General features: G+C 40.6%; 1 protein-coding gene across 7 annotated transcripts in view; it reads right to left on the bottom strand.

Moving 5' to 3' along the window:
* exoc2 (exocyst complex component 2) overlaps nt 1-25,562 on the bottom strand; it is a 318,264-nt gene that overhangs the window by 48,694 nt on the left and 244,008 nt on the right. For all 7 annotated transcript variants that reach the window (XM_043719385.1, XM_043719383.1, XM_043719382.1 and 4 more), the window contains one exon: nt 2,988-3,129. In XM_043719385.1, the coding sequence (XP_043575320.1) occupies nt 2,988-3,129 (142 nt within the window). The remainder of the gene's footprint in view (nt 1-2,987; nt 3,130-25,562) is intronic.

Below are 25,562 nucleotides of genomic sequence, written 5' to 3' on the forward strand. Positions count from 1 at the left end.
GTTTTAGTTTCTCCTTGTACACAATTTTGATTCATTAAACCTTTTAATTTTTAAAGGCTTAAAAAACAAGAATTTTTGACAGAGTGTTTTCTAAATTACAGTGAGAGATGACTTCAGAAAAAAAAAACCCATACTGAATCCAGTCAACTGTAGCCATTGCTCAGGGCCATCAGAAGACTAAAAGATACCTTTACAAATTACAAGTTATACTCAGCAATTTGAGTACAGTTAGTCCACTGCAGTTGATGGACATAACCAGGAAAAGTCATGGAGCACATCGACAAATTCTCAATATGCTTTAGGTGTACAAAACTACATGCCAGGAGCAGGAGCAAATTCATCAAATTCCCTACTCATTATTGTCTATTTTCTTGTAAGAAAATAAGCAAAGAGTCTCACAGAGACAATGAATAGGAGGGAAAAAAAAAACTTGTATTTATATAATGCCATTCATAATCATTTTGCAGCCAGAAAAGTATTTCTGATTGAAATCCCTGTTGCAATCCAGGAAATGTGGCAGCAAGCTCCTACAGATGGAAATGACCAACGGCCAGATAGCTTTTTTCTGCTTTTGAGTGAAGAATAGATATTGGGTGGAACATCAGGGACATGGTATTCTTTATGTCCAGCTTAATAAACGGAGACTCACTTTAAAATGTCATCTGATTAATTGAATGTCCAGCAGTGAAACAGGGCGCATTATAGCTCAGTGGTTAGCACTGCTGCCTCACAGCACCAGGGACCCAAGTTCAATTTGAGTCTCAGGCAACTGTCTATGTGAAGTTTGTACATTCTCCTGTGTCTGCGTGGGTTTCCTGCGGGTGTTCCGGTTTCCTTCCACAATCCAAAGATGTGCAGGTTAGGTGAATTGACCTTGCTAAATTGCCCATAGTGTTCAGGGATGTTTAGGTTAGATGCATTAGTCACGGGTAAATGTAGAGTAATTGGGAATGGGCTTGTGTGGGATACTGTGTAGAGGGTCGGTGCGGACTTGTTGGGCTAAAGGGCCTGTGTCCACATGTACAGATTCTAAGGAAGTGCTAATTTCTGGAGTGCAACTTGAACTTGTGAACTTCTGACTTACAGAAGAGAGTCTTACCAGTTGGGTCACAGCTAACACTAGATAGCTTTAACCAAAATCAAAGGCAATAAAACTCCCTCTGGCAAAATGTTGTGTGACATCCTTTGACAGCTTTGACAGCCGTGTGGGCGGCACGGTGACACAGTGGTTAGCACTGCTGCCTCACAGCACCAGAGACCCGGATTCAATTCCCGCCTCAGGCGACTGACTGTGTGGAGTTTGCACGTTCTCCCTGTGTCTGCGTGGGTTTCCTCCGGGTGCTCCGGTTTCCTCCCACAGTCCAAAGATGTGCAGGTCAGTTGAATTGGCCATGCTAAATTGTCCGTAGTGTTAGGTAAGGGGTAAATGTAGGGGTATGGGTGGGTTGCGCTTCGGTGGGTCGGTGTGGACTTGTTGTGCCGAAGGGCCTGTTTCCACACTGTAATGTAATCTGACAGTTAAAACACTCTTGAATAGAGATTTAGTAATAATTGTATTTTTCCACATGCATAAACCAGAACAGGCCAAATTAGATGTGGCTTCGACAGCTTGGTACGTAGAACTTATTCATACATGTAATCAGTCATAGAATCTCTATAGTATGGAAACAAGCCCTTTGGCCCAACAAGTCCACACCGACCGTCTGAAAAGTAACCCTCCCAGACCCATTCCCATTACCCTATTGCTTTGCATTTACCTCAGACTAATACACCCTACCTACACATGCCTGAACACTATGGGCAATTTAACCTAACCTGCACATCTTTGAGAATGTGGGAGGAAACTGGACCACCCAGAGGAAACCCACGCAGACACGGGGAGAATGTGCAAACTCCACACAGACAGTCACCTGAGGCTGGAATCGAACCCAGGTCCCTGGCGCTGAGGCGCAACAGTGCTAACCACTGAGCCATTGTGCCGCCAAACCAGTTTGGACATATTATAACACACTCCCTAAGCAGAAGGGAACCTGAATCTTGTGAACCAGAGGTAAGGTCATTACCACTGCATCATAAGAGATCTTCATAGAATTTATATTAAAATTCAAAGCATTAGGCAATAAATTCATATGACGATATTCTTTGGGACTGGTCTTAGACTCACTGATCACTCGACTTTATGTTTTGTGCTCATTTCTTAAAGAATATGAGAGTTGCAATCATAAATTAAACTTTCCACCAAGTGTTTGCCAAAAGAGAGGGGCATATCTCATAGCTGAAACACTAAAATATAAATTGTGGATCAGCACTTTTGGCTGTTTGCTCAAAGACTGACGAAGAAAGAGGCTTACAAGAGAAAGTGAAGATTCAGGAAATGGAACTTATGGGCAAGAAACGGGACTGATGTTTGCATTTAAACCCTTTGACTTGTGATGTGGAGATACTGCATGTGCTGTTGTGAGGCCTGTCCTGTGTGGTTGATCCTAAAAAAAAGGTCAATGTTAAATGGAAGAACCAAATTGATATACTTGCTCTTGTTAATATATATTTACAAGGTGCATTTTAAATTAGATTTCACAAAAGTAATCACAGCATGTGAATTGAACTTACAGCCTGAGAATACTGCTACAGTTATCAGTAAATGAATGCTTGACAGATTTTGATATTTTTCAGTCCACCATTCTTAAAGAATTAACGAGCCTAAATTGAAATAACTTCTGTAATGATCAACAGGGAAATTTTACATAAACCATTAAATGCTTATATGGTGATATGATCTATGCTGCCATAATTTTAAGGCCATATTCCTTAATGGGTGTTATGAAAAGCACAGAAATCATGGGAAAGTGTAATATGTTTTTTAAATATTATCTGTGCAACATTTTTCCACACTACTTTCTTAACACAAAAACAAACAGTTGACATTTTACTGAAATATCAAGTATGTTGGTTTTACAGTGGCATTATCAAAGAAGAATACAACATACCTGTTGGTACAAGACAATCTTTCCAATCAAAATATCCAGCATAAATCCCAGGTTCTAGAGAGCCCACAATTGGATCTGCTTTTAGTTCAATATATGTTTCAAAAAGATGCTGGTCCAGGTTCTTTACTGTATCAATGCTAATCTGCAAACATGATATTACATGACTTTAGAAGGGCTTCCAGAGAAGAACTTGGAAAATTACAAATAAACTTAGAACTTTATTTTTTTCTAGCAAATAATTGGAAAATAACACATGATGGCCGAATACAGTATGGTTCGGCCATGTCAGTGGACTTCATAGGCAGATGATGATTTGAAAGTATGTCCAGCTTCAAACTTCAAAAGAATGGAGGGCAAGCATATTAACATAACATCGGGCAAGGAAGATTTGTTTTCTTTTTAATCTGCAGTCAGTCCTCCCTCACTTCCTCAGATTGTAATAATATGCCAAAAATGACACAAATAATTATGTACACTGACATCTGAAACCAAAACAAAAAATGCTGGAGAAACCCAGCAGGTCTGGCAACATCTGTGGAGAGATCTGCAGTATTTTGCCTTTATAAAAAATCGATAGGGCTTGCTAAAACTTTACATTACACGAGTCAGACTTCATTTGGAATAGTGAAAAGTTGTCAACTTGTGAAGAATCTTTGCTCCTTTGTATAACGGGAGATAGACTGGCATTGGAGGCAGTCCAAAGAAACTAGGCTCATCAGAGTAATGAAAGGACCGTCGTATGAAAACCTGTTGAATAGGCTGGATTTGTAGTCGATGGAATTCAGAAAAATCAGAGGAGATTTTATTGAAAGATTATTAGTAGGTTTGACAGGGTAGAGGTGAAGAGGTTGTTTTCCATTGTGGGGAAGTCTAAGATCAGAAGGCATAACCTCAGAGCAAGGGGTCAGTGAAATGTTTTTCAGTCAGAAGGTAGTCAACCTGTAGAATTCTCTACTGCAGAGGGCTGTCAGTGTTGGGTCATTCAGTATCTTCAAGGCTGAGACAGGCAGATTTTTAATCAGTAAGGGAACCAAAGGTTTATGGCGATAAGATAGGAAAGTGGAATTGTGAATCATCAGATCAGTCATCACACATTAAAAAAAACCTCTAAGAGGCATTTTCATTTTCAAATCATAATTTCCTCAACATTGTACTTATTTATCTAATGCAGATTTAACTTTAACAGCAACAACATTCACATTAAACACTCAAGGACTTTCCATAAAAACAACATTTTCTGCATAACTCTATCTTGATCACATTTGTTTTCTTTCATATTTGCTCTTCATAAAGTATCTGCCATAATATTTTTCTGCTTTGTAAATTATTTTTTTAAAGTGAATGGTTGCAGCATTAAATTTCAGTGAAACAGTCCCAAATTCCTATAAAGGATCCTTCCAGAAAAGAGAGACGATTATGCTCTGTATAAAGTCCATACAGAGTTGCAAGATATACAGACTTCAAAATGTTGTAAAGCTAATATTAAGTTCAAAGTCTCACTTACCAATTGAATGTTTCTGATAGCATGCATTAACTTCGTAAAAAAATAATTGACTGGCTATTCAATTCCTACCTTCCCTGCCTGTAATAACACTGCACCAATACTGATGGCACTAGTGTTAACAGCCAGTTTCAATTGCTTTACCTAATTTGGTGCTGCTAAAACACAATGTGACAGTAAGTATAGCGTTCAAGGCACTGCGACATTCTGGAATTCATTTGATTTTTGGCTTTTCTTTAACAAACCTGTCAACAGAGCCACTACATTCAGAACAAATTTCCAATAAAATTCACTCAAAGACACATGAGAATGTTTCGTTTTCATCGTAGGCATGGGGAAATCAAAGGTAGTTCTTATATTAGCTTCTCCAGATGATACTTGGCTTTGCCCCAGTGTGACCCAAATAAGTCATTTTGCTTCAGCATATTCACTTAACCCAGATTATCAAAATGGCTCTTTGTAATCAATCAAATAATTAATTCAAATATTGTAAATGTTCCTTCAAAGTTTGGTTGAACTCAATCAAGTCATCAATGTAAACTATACAGCTCCACTGATCCTTCAATAACCTCGCTGCAATTGTTAAAATATTGCTGATGCATTTTTCATTGCAAACAGCAGACTTTACACTGATGAACTTTACCTGATGTTATAAAAGCCAATATTTCCATGGTTGTATCAGTCAAAAGAACTTGTTGCTCATATGAATTAATGCATATTTTTCCATGCGACTGTTAATCCTATCCTGAATAAATGTTTCCAGAGGTTCCCCACCCCCAAAATTAGCTGTGTCATTTGTAATTGTTGGGCTTATCCTTCTAATCATTTTTTAAAGAAGGGCATGATGCTTGCAATTCTCAAGACTTCTGGCACTCCTCCTGATTCAAAGGAAAATTGAAAGATTACAGCTCCTGCAAGTCTCACATTTTAAAAAAATATCTTTGGCTTCATTTCATTCAGTTCATGTGCCTTATCAACTTTAAGCATCAAGACTCTCCTCAACACTTCATCAATTTTGAACTCTTCTTCTGATAGAGCTTCCCCCTCTGTCACCAAGACCTGGGTAACATTTGCCGCCTTGATAGGATGTAAAGTACTCATTTAATATTTCACCTATGCTCATTAATGTGCAAATTCCATTTCTGGTTCTCCTTTTACTACCTTTTACTGTTGACGTGCTTATAGAAATCCTTGGGGTTTCCCTTTGTTAGTTGCTATCTTCTTTTCATAATTCCTCTTGGCTGCTCTTAACTACTTTTAAATCTATCTGAACTCTCTGCACTCAACTTAGTTGTCAATTATATTTCTACCTGATACCTGTCATTAGCATATTTTATCTTTTATCATCTTAATTTATATGCTCCATCCAGGGGACTCCAAGTTTGTTTGCTCTTCTCTTCTAAGAAAATATACATTAACTGTGCCCAATCCATCACCATCTGAAAGCAGCTCACTGCTGATATTTCTTCCTCTCCAAAATTTGGCTCTAAGCACTCCAGCCTTGGTTCTGTTCAGGTGCAATCTGCCTGGCTTTTGTGATCACTGTTATGAACATCGTCTTGTCGACAGGACAAGCAGATGGGCAAAGGGGGCAGGGTTTCCTCGTTAGTAAGAAATTAAATGAAATCGATAGCAAGAAGTGACAGAGTCGGATGGTCTAGAATCTGTGTGGGTAGAGTCGAGGAACCGCAAAGGCAGAATGACCCTCATGGGAGTGGTGTACAGGTCTCTGAACAGTAGTCAGGATGCAGGGTAGAAAATAAGCTAGGAGATAGAAAAGGCATATAAGAAAGGAACTATTATAAAATTCAAAGCATCAATATGCAGGAAGGATTGGAAGAAACAAATTGGTAGCTGATCTCAAAAAAAAAGCAATTCATGGAACGTCTACAAAATGGTTTTTTTGGAGCAGCTTCTGGTAGATCCCTTTAGAGAACAGACAATTTTGGATTTGGTGATGTGTAATGAGGCAGACTTGATAAAGGAAATGAAGTGAAGGAATCCCTAGAGGGAGTGAGCACAATATGACGGAATTCACCCTGTAGTTTGAGAGGGAGAAGCTAGCATAAGATGTAACAGAATTACAACTGACTAAAGAAAACTAAAGACATGAGAGAGGAGTTGGCCAGAGTTGATTGGAAAGGAAGCCTAGCAGGAAAGATGGCACAGCAGCAATGACAGGAGGTTCTGGGGGTAATTCAGGAGTCACAGCAAACAGTTTATTCCAAGAAGGAAGCATTATACTAAGGGGAGGATGAGGCAACCATGGCCTACAAGGGAAGTCGGGGCAGCAAAAATATATAATGCGGTGAAGATTAATGGAAAGCCAGTGGATTATGCAGCCTTAAAATCCAGCAAAGGATAACTTAAAAAGCAATAAGTGGGAAGAGGATGAAATATGAGAATAAGTTAACTAGTAATATGAAAGAAGAGTGCAAAAGGTTTTTTTTAAGATACATAAAAGGTAAGAGAGGCAAGACTGGACATTGAACCACTGGAAAATGAGGCTGGAGAAGTAGAAATGACAGGGGAACTGAATAAGTACTTTGCATCAGTTTTCACAGTGCAAGATACCAGCAGCATCCTAGAACTTCAACAGAGTCAGGGAGCAGAGGTGAGTGCAGGGATGGAGAAGGTGCTGGTTAAGCCAAAAGGTCTGAAAGTGGGTACATTCTGAAGGAGATAACTGAGGAGATTGTAGAGACGTTGGTGGTGATCTTTCATGAATCACTGGAGTCAGGGAGGGTCCCAGAAAACTGGAAATGGCTAATGTAACACTCCTATTTAAGAAGGGAGGCAAAAGATAGGAAACTATAGGCTGTTTAGCCTGACATCAGTCATTTGTAAGAATTCAGAGTTCACTATTGAGGATGAGATTGTAGAATACTTGGAAGTGCATGGTAAAATAGCACCACATCAGCATGGCTTCATCAGGGAGAGGACACCCCCGAGAGTTCTGCTAGAATGCTTTGCAGAGGTATTGTGGAAGTTGAACAAAGGAAAGCCAATGGACATGATCTACTTGGATTTTCAGAAGGCTTTGATCAGGTACTAGCATGGTTAGAGGAATGGCTGATGGGCAGAAGACAGGGTGTAGGGACAAAGGGGTGTTTTTCAGGACTGCAGCTAGTGACTAATGGAGCTTTGCAAGGGTCTGTGTTGGGAACCACAATTATTCACATTATACAATAACAATCCGGACGAAGGAACTAAGGGGATTATTGCTAAGTTTGCAGATAACACAAAGATGGGTGCAGGGACATTAGTATTCAAGCAGTGGAAGGGCTACAGAAGGACCTGGACAGGCCAGGAAAATGGGCAAAGAAGTGGCAGATGGAATACAATATGGGGTAGTGAGGTTATGCACTTTAGTAGAGATGTACACTTCCTTCTAAAATGGGAATGGCTTCAGAAACCTGAAGCACAAAGGGCCTTGGGAGTCCTAATTCATTCCCTTAAGCTTAATATGTAGATTCAGTTGGCAGTTTGGAAGGCAAATGCAATGTTAGTATTTGTTTCAAGAGGGCTAGAATATACTGCTGAGGCTATATAAGGAGCTGGTCAGTTCGCATTTGGAATATTGCGAGCAGTTTGAGCCCCATATCTAAGGAAGGATGTGCTGGCATTGGAGAGGGTCCAGAAGAGGTTGACAAGAATAATTCTGGGGATGAACGGCTTGTCATATGAGGAGCAATTGAGGACACTGGATTTGTACTCAAGTTTAGAAGGATGAATGGATGGGGTCTCTTTGAAACATACAGAATACTGAGAGCTGTGGTTACAGTGGAGATGATGTTTCCACTAGTAGGCGAGACTAGGAGCTGAGGGCACAGACCCCGAGTGCAGGGAGTCATGAGATAAGGAGGAATTTTTTCAGGTAGAGATTAGTGAATCTATGGAACTCATTGCCACAGGATGCTGTGAAGGCCAAGTCATTGAGTGCATTTGAGACAGAGATAGATAGCTTCTTGATTGGTAAAAGGTCAAGGGTTACAGCAAGAAGGTGGGAGAATGTTGCTGAGAAATGTATCAGCATGATTCAATGGCAGAGTGTAGTCGATGGATTGATTCGCTTACTTCTGCTCCTCCTTCTTATGGCATCATACCTCCAGAGCCTGTTCGAGTGTCCTAGGATGCTAAACACTGTCCACTTGCATCATTTTTCCACAGACACCTTAATCAGTTTCATCTTCCTACTTCTGGACTCACTTGCACATGTGACAGGGTGTAATCAGAGATTACAACTTCTGCAATTCTTGTATTAATTTTCCACCTAGCTCCCTGAATTTTGATTGCAGCACAAAATTCGCTCGCCTTTCGTTGTTCACAATTCCCAACAAGAACATCATCCACAACAAAAACAGAAATTTCTGAAAAAAGCTCAGCAGGTCTGGCAGCATCTATAGAGAGAAATTAGAATTAACGTTTCTGGTCGAGAGACCGTTCTTCAGAACTGCTAGGGTCACTCAACCTGAAATGTTAACTCTAATTTCTCTTTACAGATACTGCCAGATCTGCTGAGCTTTTCCAGCAATTTCTGTATTTGTTTCTGATTTACAGCACCCACAATTCTTTCAGTTATTATTAAGCTGTTCTGTGGTATCCATGATGTTGGTCCTCCTGTCTCTTCCTCTAACTAATCAATTCCTCATCACTGTTGCTATCCCATGTATTCTTCCCTCCTGTATAGCTTCATCCTGGTTATGTGAAGTGTTTACAACTCCCCAGATGCTACAGGATGCACATTTCATCTGGTCAAGCCACCCTGCTTTACTTTTAACTTCACTTACTTTCGTACCATTGTACAAATTGACCACAAATCCCTCCCTCTCCTGTGCTGACAAATTATTTACTTCCCCTGCGCTAGTTTAGAAATTTGTTTTTCAAAATTACTGAACTTGAATCATTGTCCCTTATAACAGCCCCTCAATGACTAAGCAACTCATGATTTTCCTATGATGTCACCGCTGATGGGCTTCTGTATATAGACAGGCAGGAGGTTGGAAGAACACAGCAAGCCAGGCAACATCAGGAGGTGCAGATGTCGATGTTTCAGGTGTAACCCTTCTTCAGGACTGCAGCTGCAGATAAAGGGGATGGCGGGGATAGGGTAGTGAAGTGGGGATAGGTGAAGACAGGGAGAGGGTATGACCTGGTTGGTCGAAAAGAGCAATGAATCCATTTGGTGGAAGGGAGGAGGAGGGGTTGGGAAGGGAGATTATTTGAAATTGGAGAACTCAATGTTAAAAGTCTCAGTTTCAGATCGTCTGTCATAATCATGTTTATAACTCAGAAAACGATCAATTTGTATCTCACCCCTATGTGAAAACACATTATCTGGATTAACACTTCACAGCAACATTAGGAAGTGCCATACTTCACAAAAACTATAGATAAAGTACCAACATTCAACAGCACTGGTTGCAAAAGGACTGGAAATATCAACATTTAACTTTCAAGCCTTTTCCTTTATTGCTGAGCTTTTAAGGTCTTTGCCTCGAAAACAAATTGTGACTGCACTTAATAATTAAGTTGTGAGAAGCACGTGGAGAACTCTGAAAGCCATCATGAGGCGTAACAAACGTGTGTATTTTTAAAAAAAACTCCCACAGAGATGTTACAGATGTGGGTTGGAACATTTCCTCATTGGTTATTAGAGGTCTTTTTAATGTGAAGTCTGGCAGTCAAGCATTTCGGCTTGTAGGAGGCCAACGATGATAAATTTCAGGAGTTTTCACACTTTTGTTACCACAAAACAGGAAATCTGGAACAGCCTTTTTCTTATTAAGTGATTAAGATAAACGGATATCCACAAGAACATAGGGTTGGTGAAGAATAGAAAGTTCTATTACAAACAGAAACAACCTACTCAATTGCTCAAGTGCGAGCTTTACTGGGTAACAGAGATAAAATGTTGGTTTTATCGTGCCCAGCTCTGCAGCCTGGAAAACAACTCTCTAAATTCATTCTGTAGTTATTACTACGGATTTTACTAGGAACAATAACCTGACTGTATTTATACCTACAAGCTTCACTTCTAGTTGCCATACATAGAAAATAAGAACAGGAGTAGGCCATTCATCCCGTTCAGCTTTGCTCCACCATTCAATGTGATCATGGCTGATCATCCAATTCTTTACCCTTTTCCCACTTTCTCGACATCATTTGATTACTTTCGCTCAAAAACATATCAATCTCCTTCTTGAAAACATTTAATATTCTGGCCTCAAACTCTTTCTGTGGCAGAGAACCCACAGCCTCACCTCTCACTGGGTGAAGAAACTCCTTCTCACCTCTGTCCTAAAACGCCTAGCCCATATCCTTTGATTTGATCCCCAGTTTCTAGGCTCCCTGATCATTGGGAAATCCTTCCGATATCTACCTTGTCTAATCCTGTTAGAATTTTAGTTTCTATGAGGTTCCTCACATTCTTCTAAACTCCAGTGAATATAGTCCCAACATATCCAGTCTCTTCGTGTATATCAGTCCTCTTATTCCAGCAATTAATCTGGTGAACCTTCTCTGCATTCCCTCAATAGCCAGAACATCCTTCCTCGGATAAGGAGACTAAAATGGCACACAATACCTCAGGTGTGGTCTTACCAATTCCCTGCACAGTTGTACCATCTCTGCTCTGGTATTTGAAACATCTTGTTATGAAGGCCAATTTGCCTTCTTCGCCACGTGCTGCAGCTGCATTTCAGCGATAGGTGTACATGACATCCAGGTGTCATTGCATCTTTCCATTTCCCAATCTATCACCATTCAGATAATTGTCAACTGCCTGTTGTTGGTACCAAAATGTATAACCTCACATTTATCTACATTATACTGCATTTGCCACATATTTGCCCACTTATATATCTTGCCAAAATCACATTGAAGCTTCTCTGTAAACTCCTCACAGCATACTTTCCCACTCAACTTGGTCTCACCTGCAAACGTGGAGCTATGACATGTAGTTTCTTCTTCTAAATCATGTATAATGTGAATATCTGAGTCCAAGCACTGATCCCTGCATAACTCCCACTATTCACTGCCTGTCATTTGGATAAAGGCCTGTTCAGTTTTACTGTTCCCTATCTGGCAAACATTTCTGTATCCATTTCAGTACACAACCTCCAGTCCGATTCACTTTAATTTTGGATACTAATCTCTTACATGGGACCTTATCAAAAGCCTTCTAAAAATCAAAATAAACAACGTCCATTCTACTAAGTACATTCTCAAAGAATTCCAGCTGATTTTTCAAGCACGACTTCCTCTTTATAAATCTATTCTAATGCTGTTCTATCTTGTCACTATCTTCTCAGTGTTCTGCTATTACATGTTTTATAACAGACTCTAGCATTTCTCGCTACTATCAATGTCAAGCTAATTTGTCGATAATTCACTGTTCTCACTTTGCCTCTCTTCTTAAATAGTGGGGTAACATTGGTTACCCTCCAATCTGTTGCAACTGATGCAGAATTTATAGACTTTTGGAGCATTGTCAGGCTCTGGGCATTTTTGTGCTTGAATCCATTAGTTTCCTCAACACCATTTTCCTAATAATATTAATTCATTTCAATTCCTCCTTCTCAATATACCCTGTGCACCCACATATTTTTTGGGATGTTATTTATGTTTTCCTTCATGAAGACGGAACTAAAGTATGTGTTTAGTTGATCTGCCATCTATTTGTTTCCCACTATAAATTGTCCTGTTTCTGATTGCCAGGGACTTACAACTGTTTTTACTAATCTTTTTTTCTTCACACGCCAAAGAAGCTTTTGCTATTGGTTTGTATGTTCCCTGCATCCTCTATTTTCTCCATTTTAATCAGTGTCTTTGTCTCCCTTTGCTGGAATCCGAACGAATCCCAATCTTCAGATCTATATTTTTAAACTTAATTTGTATGCCCCTTTTCCCTTGTCAGCAATTTCTAGTTATGCTTTGACCTTATTTTTTTCCATTACAGAGCCCTTGTTGGCATTGTTCATTGCAATCTGCAGCATCAAAAGTAACATTTAGGTACAACAGCAACTGGGAAGACAAGTTATATATTAGTCTTTGTTGCAATAAGAGAGCATGTTCTGATCAATTACAAAGGCCAGTGGTGAAACTACACCTGCGCTCTCACTGTATTGACTGAGAGGATGAAAGTTCCAATGGAATGTGCCTTTATCAAAGAACAATATCCACACCCAAATATATAAAATTTTCTGCCTATCATGGGACGAACTAAGGGAAGAGCCAGACTTTTTACACTGTCAGGCATTATCGGGCAGAATTTCGTCACCTTTAAAATCTTGCTACGATTGGATCAAACAGTGTATCTTGACCTCAATATTTGACTTGACCTCAATTTTCTGATTGGAATAATGTCAGCTGAATATATAGTGCTGCGGTATTATTGGAGATGGCCATTTGGGAAGCCATAGGGAGGTCTGAACTGGGCCAAAAGTGTGGATGGACAACAGTCCCAGTAGAAGAGGTGAGTGCCACTGAAGCATGTAGGAGTCAGCGAGGCTGCTAAAAGATGAAGGCAGTCTTCTTACAAAACTTGTAGCTGTCTTCAGAGTCGCAATATATCTCACACCATCATCAGGGAGCGAGAAGGAACATGTGCATGTGAATGCAGTTGTGGCTACTTATTACTGGGGCTTGAGAACAAGTTGTGAGGGACCACATTTTTATTTTTTGGACTACAAACTGGAGTGGACATCAGACACTGCAATAAAGCTTAAAAAGCAGGACATTGCAAGTGGGATTGTACAACACATTTTTTAATTATACAAAAATATGCTGCTTTTGGACCAGTGAGATTGTTAAACTGGTGAAATGCAGCAGCACCAGAACTCTGAGTTAAGAAAACACTGCCTGATTTCAGCCTTCAAATCAGTTAGCCACAGTTTGCAACAGACCTGAGATAGCAGTGAAGCCAAAAATATCCATAGATGGCAAATAAATAACATCTCAGCACGGTGGCTCAGTGGTTAGCACTGCTGCATTATAGCGCCAAGGACTCGGGTTCAATTCTAGCCTTAGGGGACTGTCTGCATGGGTTTCCTCTGGGTGCTCTGGTTTCTACCCACAATCCAAAGATGTGAAGGTTAGGTTAACTGGTCATACTAAATTGCCTATAGTGTTCAGGGATAAAGTCACAGAGTTGTATAGCATGGAAACCTGTCCATGCCGACCAGATATTCTAACCCAATCTAGTCCCACCTACCAGCACCTGACCCATATCCCTCCAAACTCTTCGTATTCATATATCCATCCAGATGACTTTTAAATGTTGCAATTGTACCAACCTCCACCACTTCCTCTGGCAGCTCATTCCATACATGTACCACCCTCTGCGTGAAAACGTTGCCCCTTAGGTCTCTTTTATATCTTTCCCCTCTTACTCTAAACCAAGCCCTCTAGTTCTGGACTCCCCAATCTCAGGGAAAAGACTTTGTCTAATTACCCTATCCATGCCCTTCATAATTTTGTAAATCTCTATAAGGTCACCCCTCAGCCTCCGGTACTCCAGGGAAAACAGCCCCAGCCTGTTCGGTCTCTCCCTATAGCTCAAATCCTCCAACCCTGGCAACATCTTTGTATGATTTTTCTGAACCCTTTCAAGTTTCACAACATTTCTCTAATAGGAAGGAGACCAGAATTGCTCGCAATATTCTAACAGTGGCCATCAATATCCTGTACAGTCGCAACATGGCCTCCCAATTCCTGTACTCAATACTCTGACCAATAACGGAAAGCATACCAAATGCCTTCTTCACTATCCTATCTACCTGCGACTCCACTTTCAAGGAGCTATGAACCCGCACTCCAAGATCTCTTTGTTCAGAAACGCTCCCTAGGACCTTACCATTAAGTGTATAAGTCCTGCTAAGATTTGCTTTCCCAAAATGCAGCACCTCACATTTATCTGAATTAACCTCCATCTAACTTCTCAGCCCATTGACCCATCTGATCAAGATCCCGTTATAATCTGAGGTAACCTTCTTCGTTGTCCACTACACCTCCAATTTTGGTGTCATCTGCAAACTTACTAACTTTTCCTCTTATGCTCACATCCAAAGCATTTATATAAATGACGAAAAGAAGTGGACCTAGCACCGATCCTTGTGGTACTCCACTGGTCACAGGCCTCCAGTCTGAAAAACAACCCACCACCATCACCCTGTGTCTTCTACCTTTGAGACAGTTCTATATCCAAATCGCTAGTTCTCCCTGTATTTCGTGAGGTCTAACCTTACTAACTTTGTGGGCGGCACGGTGGCACAGTGGTTAGCATTGCTGCCTCACAGCGCCAGAGACCCGGGTTCAATTCCCGCCTCAGGCGACTAACTGTGTGGAGTTTGCACGTTCTCCCAGTGTCTGCGTGGGTTTCCTCCGGGTGCTCCGGTTTCCTCCCACAGTCCAAAGATGTGCAGGGTCAGGTGAATTGGCCATACTAAATTGCCTGTAGTGTTAGGTAAGGGGCAAAGGTAGGGGTAGGGGTGGGTTTCGCTTCGGCGGGTCGGTGTGGACTTGTTGGGCCGAAGGGCCTGTTTCCACACTGTAATCTAATCTGACAAAGTGTTATAATCTGAATCTGAATCTAACTAGTCTCCTACGGGGAACCTTGTCTGCAGTCCACATAGGTCACATCTACAGCTCTGCCCTCATCAATCATCTTTATTGCTTCTTCAAAAAACTCAATCAAGTTTGTTAACATGATTCCCCATGCACAAAGCCGTGTTGACTGTCCCTAATTATTCCTTGCCTTTCCAAATACATGTATATCCTGTCCCTCAGGATTCTCTCCAACAATTTGCCCACCATTGATGTCAAGCTCACTATAGATCCCTGGCTTGTCCTTACCACCTTTCTTAAACATGGCACAACATTAGCCAACCTCTAGTCTTCGAGCATCTCACCTGTGACTATTGATGATACAAATATCTCAGCAAGAGGCCCAGCAATCACTTCTCTAGCTTCCCACAGAGTTCTAAGGTACACCTGATCCGGTCTTGGGGATTTATCCACCTTTATGCGTTTCAAGACATCCAGCGCTTCCTCCTCTGTAATATGGACATTTTTCAAGATGTCACCATCTATCTTGCATGTCCTTTTCCACAGTAAATACTGATGCAAAATACTCCTTTAGTATCTCCTCCATTTTCTGCAGCTCCACACAAAGGCCGCCTTGCTGATCTTTGAAGGGCCCTATTGTCTTCCTAGTTACCCTTTTGTCCTTAATGTATTTCTAAAAACCCTTTGGATTCTCCTTAACTTTATTTGCCAAAACTATCGCATGTCCCCCTTTTGCTCTCCTGATTTTCCTCTTAAGTATACTCCTACCGCCTTTATACTCTTCTCAGGATTCACTCGATCTATCCTGTCTATACCTGACATATGCTTCCTTCTTTTTCTTAACCAAACCCTCAATTTCTTTAATCATCCAGCATTCCCTATACCTACAAGTCTTCACTTTCACCCTAACAGGAATATACTTTCTCTGGACTCTCATTATCTGAAGGCTTCCTATTTTCCAGCTGTCCCTTTACCTGCAAACATTTGCCCCCAATCAGCTTTTAGTTAACTGCCTCTGCTGACCAAGAGTTACAGAATCACACAGCATGGAAACAGGCCCTTCGGTTCACGCTGACCAGACATTCCAGTCTGACCTAGTTCGATTGGGCCCACATCTCTCTAAACCTATCCTATTCATAAACCCATCCAGCTGTCTTTTAAATGTTACAATTGTGCCTGCCTCCACCATATCCTCTGGCAGCACATTCCATAAATTCACCAACCTCTGTGAAAAAGTTACCCAACTTACCTTAAACCTATGCCCTCTAATTTTGGACTCCCCCAACCTAGGGAAAAGACCTTGGCTATTCACCCGATCTACGCCCTTCATGATTTTATAAAGTTCTGTAATGTCACACCTCAGCCTCCAATGCGCCAGGGAAAAAAACTCTAGCTTTATTAGCTTCTCCCTATAACTCAAAACCTCCAGTTCTGTCAATATCTTGTAAATCTTTTCTACACCCACTCAAGTTTCACAATATCCTTCCTACAGAATGGTGACCAGAACTGTATGCAGTATTCTGGAAATGGCCTCACCAATGTCCCATATAGCCACAATATGACATCCCAACTGTTATACTCAATGCATTACCAATGAAGGCAACTGTGCCAAAAGCATTCTTCATCACTTTACCTACCTGCGACTCCAGTTTCAAGGAACTATGCGCTTGTACCCCTAGATCTTTTTATTTGGCAACATTCCATAGGACCCTATCAGTAACTGTATAGGTCCTTCCTGGTTTTACTTTTCCAAAATGCAACAGTTCACATTTATCTAAATTAAACTCTAACTGCCATTCCTCGGCCCATCAGCCTATTTGATCAAGACCTCATTGTACGCTAAGATAATCTTCTTCACAATCCACTAAACCATTTATTTTGGCGTCATCTGGAAACTTACGACCCATACCTCCTCTATTCACATCCAAATCAGTTTTCTAAATGACAAAAAGCAGCGGACCCAGCAACAATCCTTCTGGCACACCGCTAGTCACAGGCCTGCAGCCCGAAAAGCAATCTTCTACCACCATCCTCTGTATCCTATCTTCAAGCCAATTTTGTATCCAATTGGTTAGCTCCTGAACCCCATGTGATCTAACCTTACTAACCAGTCTACCACGTGAACCTTGCCAAATGTTTTGCAGAAGTCTACGTAGACAATGTCTACTGCTCTGCCTTCAATCTTCCCTGTCATCTTCTCAAAAAATTCAATAAGTTACTGAGACATAATTTCCCAAAGACAAAGCCACGTTGACCATCTCTCACGAATCTTTATCTTTCCAAATGTACATAATTTCTGTCCTGCAAAATCCTCGCCAACAATTTACCCATGACTGACATAATAAACTGGGTCTAAAGTTCCCTGGTTTTCCCTTTGGCAACACATCAGCCAACTTCTGCCTCTCGGCACCTCATCAGTTGCTGTCGGTGATGCAAACATCTTAGCAAAGAGCCCAGCAATCTCTTCCCTAGCTTCCTACAAAGTTCTTGGAAATACCTGATTAGATCGAGGCGATTTATCTACCTTCAAGTGTTTTCAGACCTCCAGAACCAGGTCTTCTAAAGTATGAATTCCTTTCAAAACATCACTATTTATTTCCCTAAGTTCTCTGGCTTCCATGTCCTTCTCCACAGCAAATACTGACGTGAAATAGTCATTTAGTATCTCAACCATCTCCTGTAGTTCCACACATAGATGGCCACATTGATCTATTCTCTCTCTAGTTTCTCTCTTGCCCTTAATGTGCTTACAGAATCTCTTTGGATTCTCATTAACTCAATTTGCCAAAGTTATCTCATGTCCTCTTTTTGCCCTCCTGATTTCCCTCTTAAGTATACTCCAACTGCCCTTATAATCTTGATCCAACATGCTGATTTCATATTTTACATTCAGCCCCACCTGACCCCAGCCTCTGCGGGCCTTGAAAGATGTCACTTTTGCTTCAGGGTAGGGGATTGGTCACTGGGACTGTGATAAGAAATTTTGTCAGGCATCAGGATGGGTATATAAATAGGAAGGGTTTGGAGGGATATGGGCCGGGTGGTGGCAAGTAGGGCTGGATTGGATTGGGATATCTGGACGGCATGGACGAGTTGGACCAAAGGGTCTGTTTCCATGCTGAACATCTTTATTACTTTATGACTCTAAATATGTGAATCTTTGCAATTCTAGATCGAGCAGGTTGTTAATGATTGGTTTTTGACTGTATTCTAGACAATGTGAAGATGATTCAGGATTGTTAATATTTGGAAACATAGATTTTAAAATGAAGAAATTGTGTATAGCTTTAAGTTTGATTTGTATTTCTATACTGTGTGAATTAAGAACAGAAGGTCATAGAACTCAGAAATAAAACTAAAACTGAGAGGCATAACAAAATGATTGGAGATTTGCTAACTTTCAAGACAGGACAGGTAAGGCTAAAGGTTACAAAAATAATAAGAGAACAAAACTAAAGTTGTTGCATCTGAATGCATATAAGATCCAAACCAAAACTGATGAACTTATGATGCCAATATAAATAAATATGATATGGTAGCCAACACAGAGACATAACTGAAGGATGATATAGATTGGAACCTGAATATTGAAAGATACACGACATTCAGGAAGCTAGAAAATGGAGGAGTGTCATTATGTTAAGTAATGACAGGATTGGCACAAGAGACTGGTAAGTTCAGCAAACGGGATGTAGAAGTAGGCTAGAAGTGAGGAATCATAAAAGCAAGAATGGAGTGGTTCAAGATGAAGAGTTCAGAGAATGTTTTTTGAGATTGTTTCCTGGAACATATTCCAGAGCCAAGCAGACAGCAAACTAAATTAGATTTGGTATTGTGTAACAAGATAGATTAACTAATTACCTCATCCGGAAAATGCCGCCCTGAGGATGCAGTAACCTTAATAAGATTTAATTTTAAATTTGGTCTGAGGGACAGAAGAATGGTTCCAAGATCAGTATTTTAAACTGAAATAAGGGCAATTATAAGGGCATGAAAGCAAACCTAGCTAAAGTGAACTGGTAATTAAGGTTAAGGGATACGTCAATAGAAATGGAGTCACAGGCATTTAAGGGTAAATTTCAGAATACACAGAATAGATATTTTCCAATGAGAATGAAAAAATGCCATAAGAGGATCCACTATCTGTGGTTAACTTAAAAAAAACTAAAGATAGTATCAACTTATGATTGTGCAGAGATTAGTGGCAGGTCAGAAGATTGGATGGAATATGAAAAGCAGGAAAGGTTAATAAGCATGGAAAAATACAGAACCAGATAAAGCTAATTAGAAATACAAAAACAGTCAGAGTTTCTGTCAATGTTTGAGAAGAAAATTAACAAAGTAAATATTAATCCTACAGTGAGTCAGGCTTGGGATATATTAGTAGAAAATAAAGAAATGGCAGGCAATTTCACAGTGGATTCAAGTAGCGTTCCAAACATAGCTAGCTATCAGGAAATGGAAATTTGGAAGGAACTCAAAATTGCAATCACCAAAGAAGTGGGGCTGTGTAAATTTATGAACCTGCAGGATGACAAGTCCCTGAATCCTGATGGAAGATATTAGAAGGTAATGGTAGTGGGGTGGCAGCATTTGGCTCATGATCCCAAAGCTTGGCCGCTCAAGTGCTCCGTCTCGCAGAGCCTGCGGCATCCACACCATCTCACATACCTTCATCATTCGGTTCCACGGCAGCGTCATAGTCTTCCCACAGAGGAGTTGGGCCGAGTGCAGCTCCAGATCCATAGCTGGTGCTGGCTCTGGCTGAGGTTACAGAGAGTTCAGAGTCTGTGGGGGCAGAAGCCCGGATCCAGGGTCCCAGTGACCGATGGCCAGCGGCTGCATATGGAGGAGCATCGGAGAGGGAGCAAGAGATAGGAGACCAGGCCCATGGCTCCAGCTCGGATGTGGCTGTTATGCAAGTAGCGGCGATGGAAGAGGTGGACTTGTAACTGTGTCCCCGGAGCCCATTATAAACTCTGGCTGATGTCAAGCAGCAAAAAGAGGAGCAGAAAAGGGTAACAAGAAGAGGGAAAGATGAACTCTATTGCAGTAAAATCTAGCATTATATCCAGGTGTTTTAAAATGGTAACAGGCATTGGCAACACTTTGTGTTTTGCACACAAAAAAACCTTTTTCACTGTCTTTTTTGTATATATGTGACAATAAATCTAAAATCTAAGCTTGCAACAGGCTAACTCGGTGTATAGTATTGGTCTCCTCATTTAATAGAAGGATGTAAATGCTTTGGAAGTGATTCAGAGTAGGTTAACTATTATAGTATCTGTAATGGGCTGTCTCACAAGGAATGATTGGTCAAGATAGGAGTATCTACTGGAGTTCAGAAGAGGAAGAGGTCATTTGATTGAAACATTAAGATCCCGAGGGACCTTGAATAGGCTTCATCCTAATTCATAAACATGCATTCATGTTCATATGTTCCAGCAACTACAGCCAGTCAGTTTAACATATAATTCTAATAGCTTGGATTTTGGAAACAATAGCTTGGAGAAAAAAAACACAACAATTGGGAAAGCTAATTAAGGAAATCCAGCATGATTTGTAATTGTATATTTTAAGGCAATGGTAGGTAGATTCAAGTTAGGTAGGGGAATTAAAGATTAATCATAGTAGATGGTTATCTGGAATTTGAAACACAAACACATCAGCTGCAATATTATCAGACTTGAAGGGCTGAATGGCCTATGTCTGCTCCTAATTTGTATGTCTAAATTCATAGGACATGGAGGTTGCTGACAAGGCCAGCATTTATTGTTTATTCCTAAATGCCCTTGAGCAAGTGGCGTTGAGTTCCACAGTGACAAATGACACATTTCCAAGTCAAGACGTGGCTTGGCATGAAACTCCCAGGTCCCCATGTATCTGCTGCCCTTAGCTCTTTTTGGTGGTAGAGGTCAAGAGTTTGGAAATGGTTGTAAAAGCAGCCATGGTGAGTTACCGCAGTATACTGTAGATAGTATACAGTTCATCGCTGTCTGCTCATGACAGTGGCAATGTGAGTGAAGGTGATGCTTGGGGTGCGAATCAAGTGGATGCTTTGTTCTGAATGGTGTCAAGCTTATTCAGTGTTGTTGGAACCTCACTCATCCAGTGAAATGGAGAATACTTTGGGGCAAAGGAGCCTGTGGAGAGATTTTATAGAGGTGTACAAGATTATGACAGGTTTGGTAAAGTAGATACAGAAAAGCTGCTTCAAATAACTGACTCTACAAAGACTAGGGAATGCAGGTTTTGGCAAGGGATGGAGAGAATGTAAGCAAGGACATTTTTTGTTTGCAGGGCAAATGGTAATGGCCTGGAACTCATTCCCTATAAAGAAGGTGAAAGCAGAGATAAATTTGTGATTTTAAATGGAATCTAGTGATTCCAAAGGAAATGAAGTTGGAGAATAGGACTAACTGGACTACCCCATGGACAGCCAGCACTACCCCAAATGGGTTGAATGGTCACTATCAGTGCTGGATTGATTCTATTGTTCGAAGTGAAAATAAACCTGTGGGAAGTATGTTTGATCTAAATTTCATATGACCTTCATCTGTTAGGTCATTCAACATGTATAAAAATACCCTTAGAAACTCAGCCAACCCTTTTAATGTATTATTACTCATTTATAAGAAACAACAGAATTTAAACAATCTGCGCGAAAAAGATGGTTTCAAAATGAGCTAATAGGTTAACATCACATTCTGTTATGGTACATATTTTAATCATACTTTTCATTAGTTCATGGGATGTGGGCGTGCAAATGATTGCAAACGGTGTTTACACTTCACTGTGATAATTAAAACAATTTGACAACTGCAAACAAACCCTGTTTTCAATAATATCCCATCATAAAGCTCTTGTGAAGAATTATTCTCTTCTTACCTTTCCAGTTTAACTTGCAACAAATTTAAATAACTCCAAGAAAATTACAATAGTAAATGATTGCAGTGAAATTACATGGAGTCAATATTGAACAACGCAAAATTGGGCTTCTGTCAAAGTTCCTGAAGAAGGGCCTGTGCCCGAAACGTCGAATCTCCTGTTCCCTGGATGCTGCCTGACCTGCTGTGCTGTTCCAGCAATAAAGTTTCAACTTTGATCTCCAGCATCTGCAGACCTCACTTTCTCCTTCTGTCAAAGTTGTCAACCATTCCAACAGCAGAATATCAAATACTTTAGAACAGTGCCCTTGAAACAATGCCCTAAAAGCATGGACTGATAACTCTGGATTAGCCAAATTTATTGGAGTTTTTCGTATGAACCTGCTGACGAATCAGAAAATACTTAGGCCACATAGCAACCAAATCATGGATGGCAGACAAATAATCCTTTGACACTGAGCTCCTTCTATGAGAAGATGTGCAAACCATGCGAGTATGGCTGAATCTGTGGTAAAATTAAAGTTGAAGTATTGTCAATTAAAATGATGCAGAGAGGTGAAGTTGATGCAGCGAGTGGGAAACAACGGTGCACAGCAGAAAGTGCACACAAGGAGGTCATGGAGTGACCAGTAAAAAACAAAAGGTCAGTATTTTGGAAAAGTTCAATAAGCAGGTATTCCCCTCCAGTATGGAAGGTGGATAAGGATGGCTGTCTATTGTTGAAGATGCTCTGCTAACATGTTTAAAGGCATCTGAACAAAGAATGTTCCCACGTCCAGACCAAAAATGCTGTTTTTATATAAGACCACATTTGTAGACATTATGCATTACATAGACTTGCACACTTGTGGAATGGGGCCTCCTCAGCTCTCACGAAGCTTTGCTTAGCACAAACTTGGAGTTGAATCCTCTGGGTTTCAACTCATCTGGATTTACCGTATTTCAAACTACACACTCCGCAGAAAAAGAACTTCAAGGGGAAACATGCATTTGTTAAAAAATGTACAGAATTACAAAGTGTGAGAAGTATTTTTTAATCATGGGATGCTTCGCATTGTGTTTTCAATGGGGATTAAAAAAAGGCAAAGATGTGCAGCATGCTCACAATGTTGCACACAATCTGGTAATCTAAGGCAGAAAGAATCAATTTTTCTGTAAAACAGAATGTAACTTTCCACATTTTATTTAAATTGTTCAAAACAACTAGGTTCAATTGATATTTAAAATATATTGGTGATAACTGACTTTACTCTCCCTGACCAGGAAAATACACCGTTCTCATGAAAAACAAACATACTTACTTGAATCTGGATACATTTCCAATAAAAAAGAGTAACCAACTGACACAGGATAATCAAAACCACAAACTGACTAAACTCTGACCAAAAGCAATTCAAGCACTACAATGATAGCACAGCTACCAACCAACCAGAAGTTGGGTATAACTGGCATAGTGCAAGAGGAAATCTTCAACTTCTGCAGAGACAGTTAACACCCTTTAAATTGTACATATGCGCCACGGCTTCTACTGTTACAGTGAACAATGTAATTGTCCCATTTAGACCCATGTTTATAACATCTGTTGGAATTCAAACCTCAAAATTATTACTGCACACTTTCTAAGATAAAAACTGAAAGTTGTTTACATTGAAGTAAAGAAATGCAAAACTGAAATATTACAAGTGAAAATAGTTCTCAAAACAAGAGAAATACAGTTATAAAACAATTCAGAATACATAGAATATAAATTAGGTCAGTGCAAAACAAAATGGATTTGAAATATCCCAAAATTTGAAAGAATTTAACATTTAAATCTAATATGCTGCAAATTAGATGTAATCTGTGTTTGAAAACATAGGGATTATTTTTGACAGATTAGCAAACACTTTCCAATGACACAGCGAGTTCATACACAAAGTAGCAGAGTTACAGAGGCTGGGAAGATTCCATGTTCAATTGCTGATTTGTGCAGTTATCTGTACAGTCAACAGCAAGAGATGTTGCAAGGGCACAACAATTGGTTTCTGTGGGTCCCAAGTAACGAAGAGAAAGAAAATTCTGTTTTACCTCAATTTTGATCTGCACCGCATGCTTGACGTCCTTTACCCCAGCATACGGCAGCTGTCAATGACTCCAAGCTAAAGAAAGTCCTCGCTAAACTTTTCCACTTTGTTCTACTTTCTAAAAACCACATCTTTTTAATTTTTAATTGCAGACACTAATGGGAAAAACAATGTTTCAAAAACCAAGGGTTGTGGAAAGGATTGCTGCACTTTTTAAAAGTAAGTTACCAGCACTCATTGTAAGTGTTGTTTACACTATGCTTGTTCAAACTGGGGCATGTTTAATGCAGAAAAGCAATTGCCATAGGTAGGAACAAAGTGAGCTTCAGCCAGTGACGAGCATGGTTTGTGGAGTGGAGGCCAGTTCTCAATGACAAAGACATTCTGCCTGCCAACAAATATGTAATTGACTTCTGTCCCTGTCGAGAGTATGGTGCTGGAAAAGCAAAGCAGGTCAGACAGCATCCGAGGCGGAGAACTGACATTTTGGACATAAGCCCTGATAAAGGGCTTATGCCATAAACATCAATTCTCCTGCTCCTCAAACACTGCCTGACCAGCTGTGCTTTTCCAGCACCACACTCTCGAGTCTGATCTCCAGCATCTGCAGTCCTTACTTTCTCCTTCTGTCCATTTCTGTGCAGTAAAATCAAACACCTAAAGCCCAAAGAAACCAGTTATTTTCTCTCAGTTGCTGTAATCTGTTGCTTTTAACAAGTAGGAGACTTTATAATTCACCAGTTGCTCTGTGTCTCCTATAAGGAAGTGGAAAACAGCGATTAATGAACACCAAGGCCTGACAAGCCAAAGGCCATCTCAGCAAACCCTGTCGACAGGAACTACTAAATTGCCTACCACTCTTTTCTTTCTACCCTTAGCAACAATATCTTTTTTTGTGTCAAACACATTGTACATAGAGTCATAGCCATAGAGACAGAGACATACAGCACAGAAACAGACCCTTCGGTCCAATTCGTCCATGCCAACCAGATATCCTAAACTAATCTAGTCCCATCTGCCAGCACTTGGCACATATCCCTCTAAACCCTTCCTATTCATTTATCCATCCAGATGCTTTTTAAATGTTTTAAGTGTACCAGGGTTACAGATGTAACTAGATTAGAGTGGTGCTGGAAAAGCACAGCAGGTCAGGCAGCATCCGAGGAGCAGGAAAATCAACGTTTCAACTCCCCCTCCCACTCTGCCCAGGACATGCAGGTCCTGGGCCTCCTCCACCGCCGCTCCCTCACCAGCCGACGCCTGGCGGAAAAACGCCTCATCTTCTGCCTCGGAACACTTCAACCCCATGGCATCAATGTGGATTTCACCAGTTTCCTCATTTCCCCTTCCCCCACCTCATCCCAGCTCCAGCCTTCCAGCTCAGCACTGCCTTCATGACCTGTCCTACCTGCCTATCTTCCTTTCCACCTATCCACTCCACCCTCCTCTCTGACCTATCACCTTCATCCCCACCCTCATTCACCTATTGTACTCGTTGCTACCTTCCCCCACCCTCCTCTCTGACCTATCATCTCTGTCCCCACTCCCATTCACCTAT

The sequence above is a fragment of the Chiloscyllium plagiosum genome, chromosome 29 (genome assembly GCF_004010195.1).
Source record: "Chiloscyllium plagiosum isolate BGI_BamShark_2017 chromosome 29, ASM401019v2, whole genome shotgun sequence".
In the NCBI taxonomy this organism is placed as follows: domain Eukaryota; kingdom Metazoa; phylum Chordata; class Chondrichthyes; order Orectolobiformes; family Hemiscylliidae; genus Chiloscyllium; species Chiloscyllium plagiosum.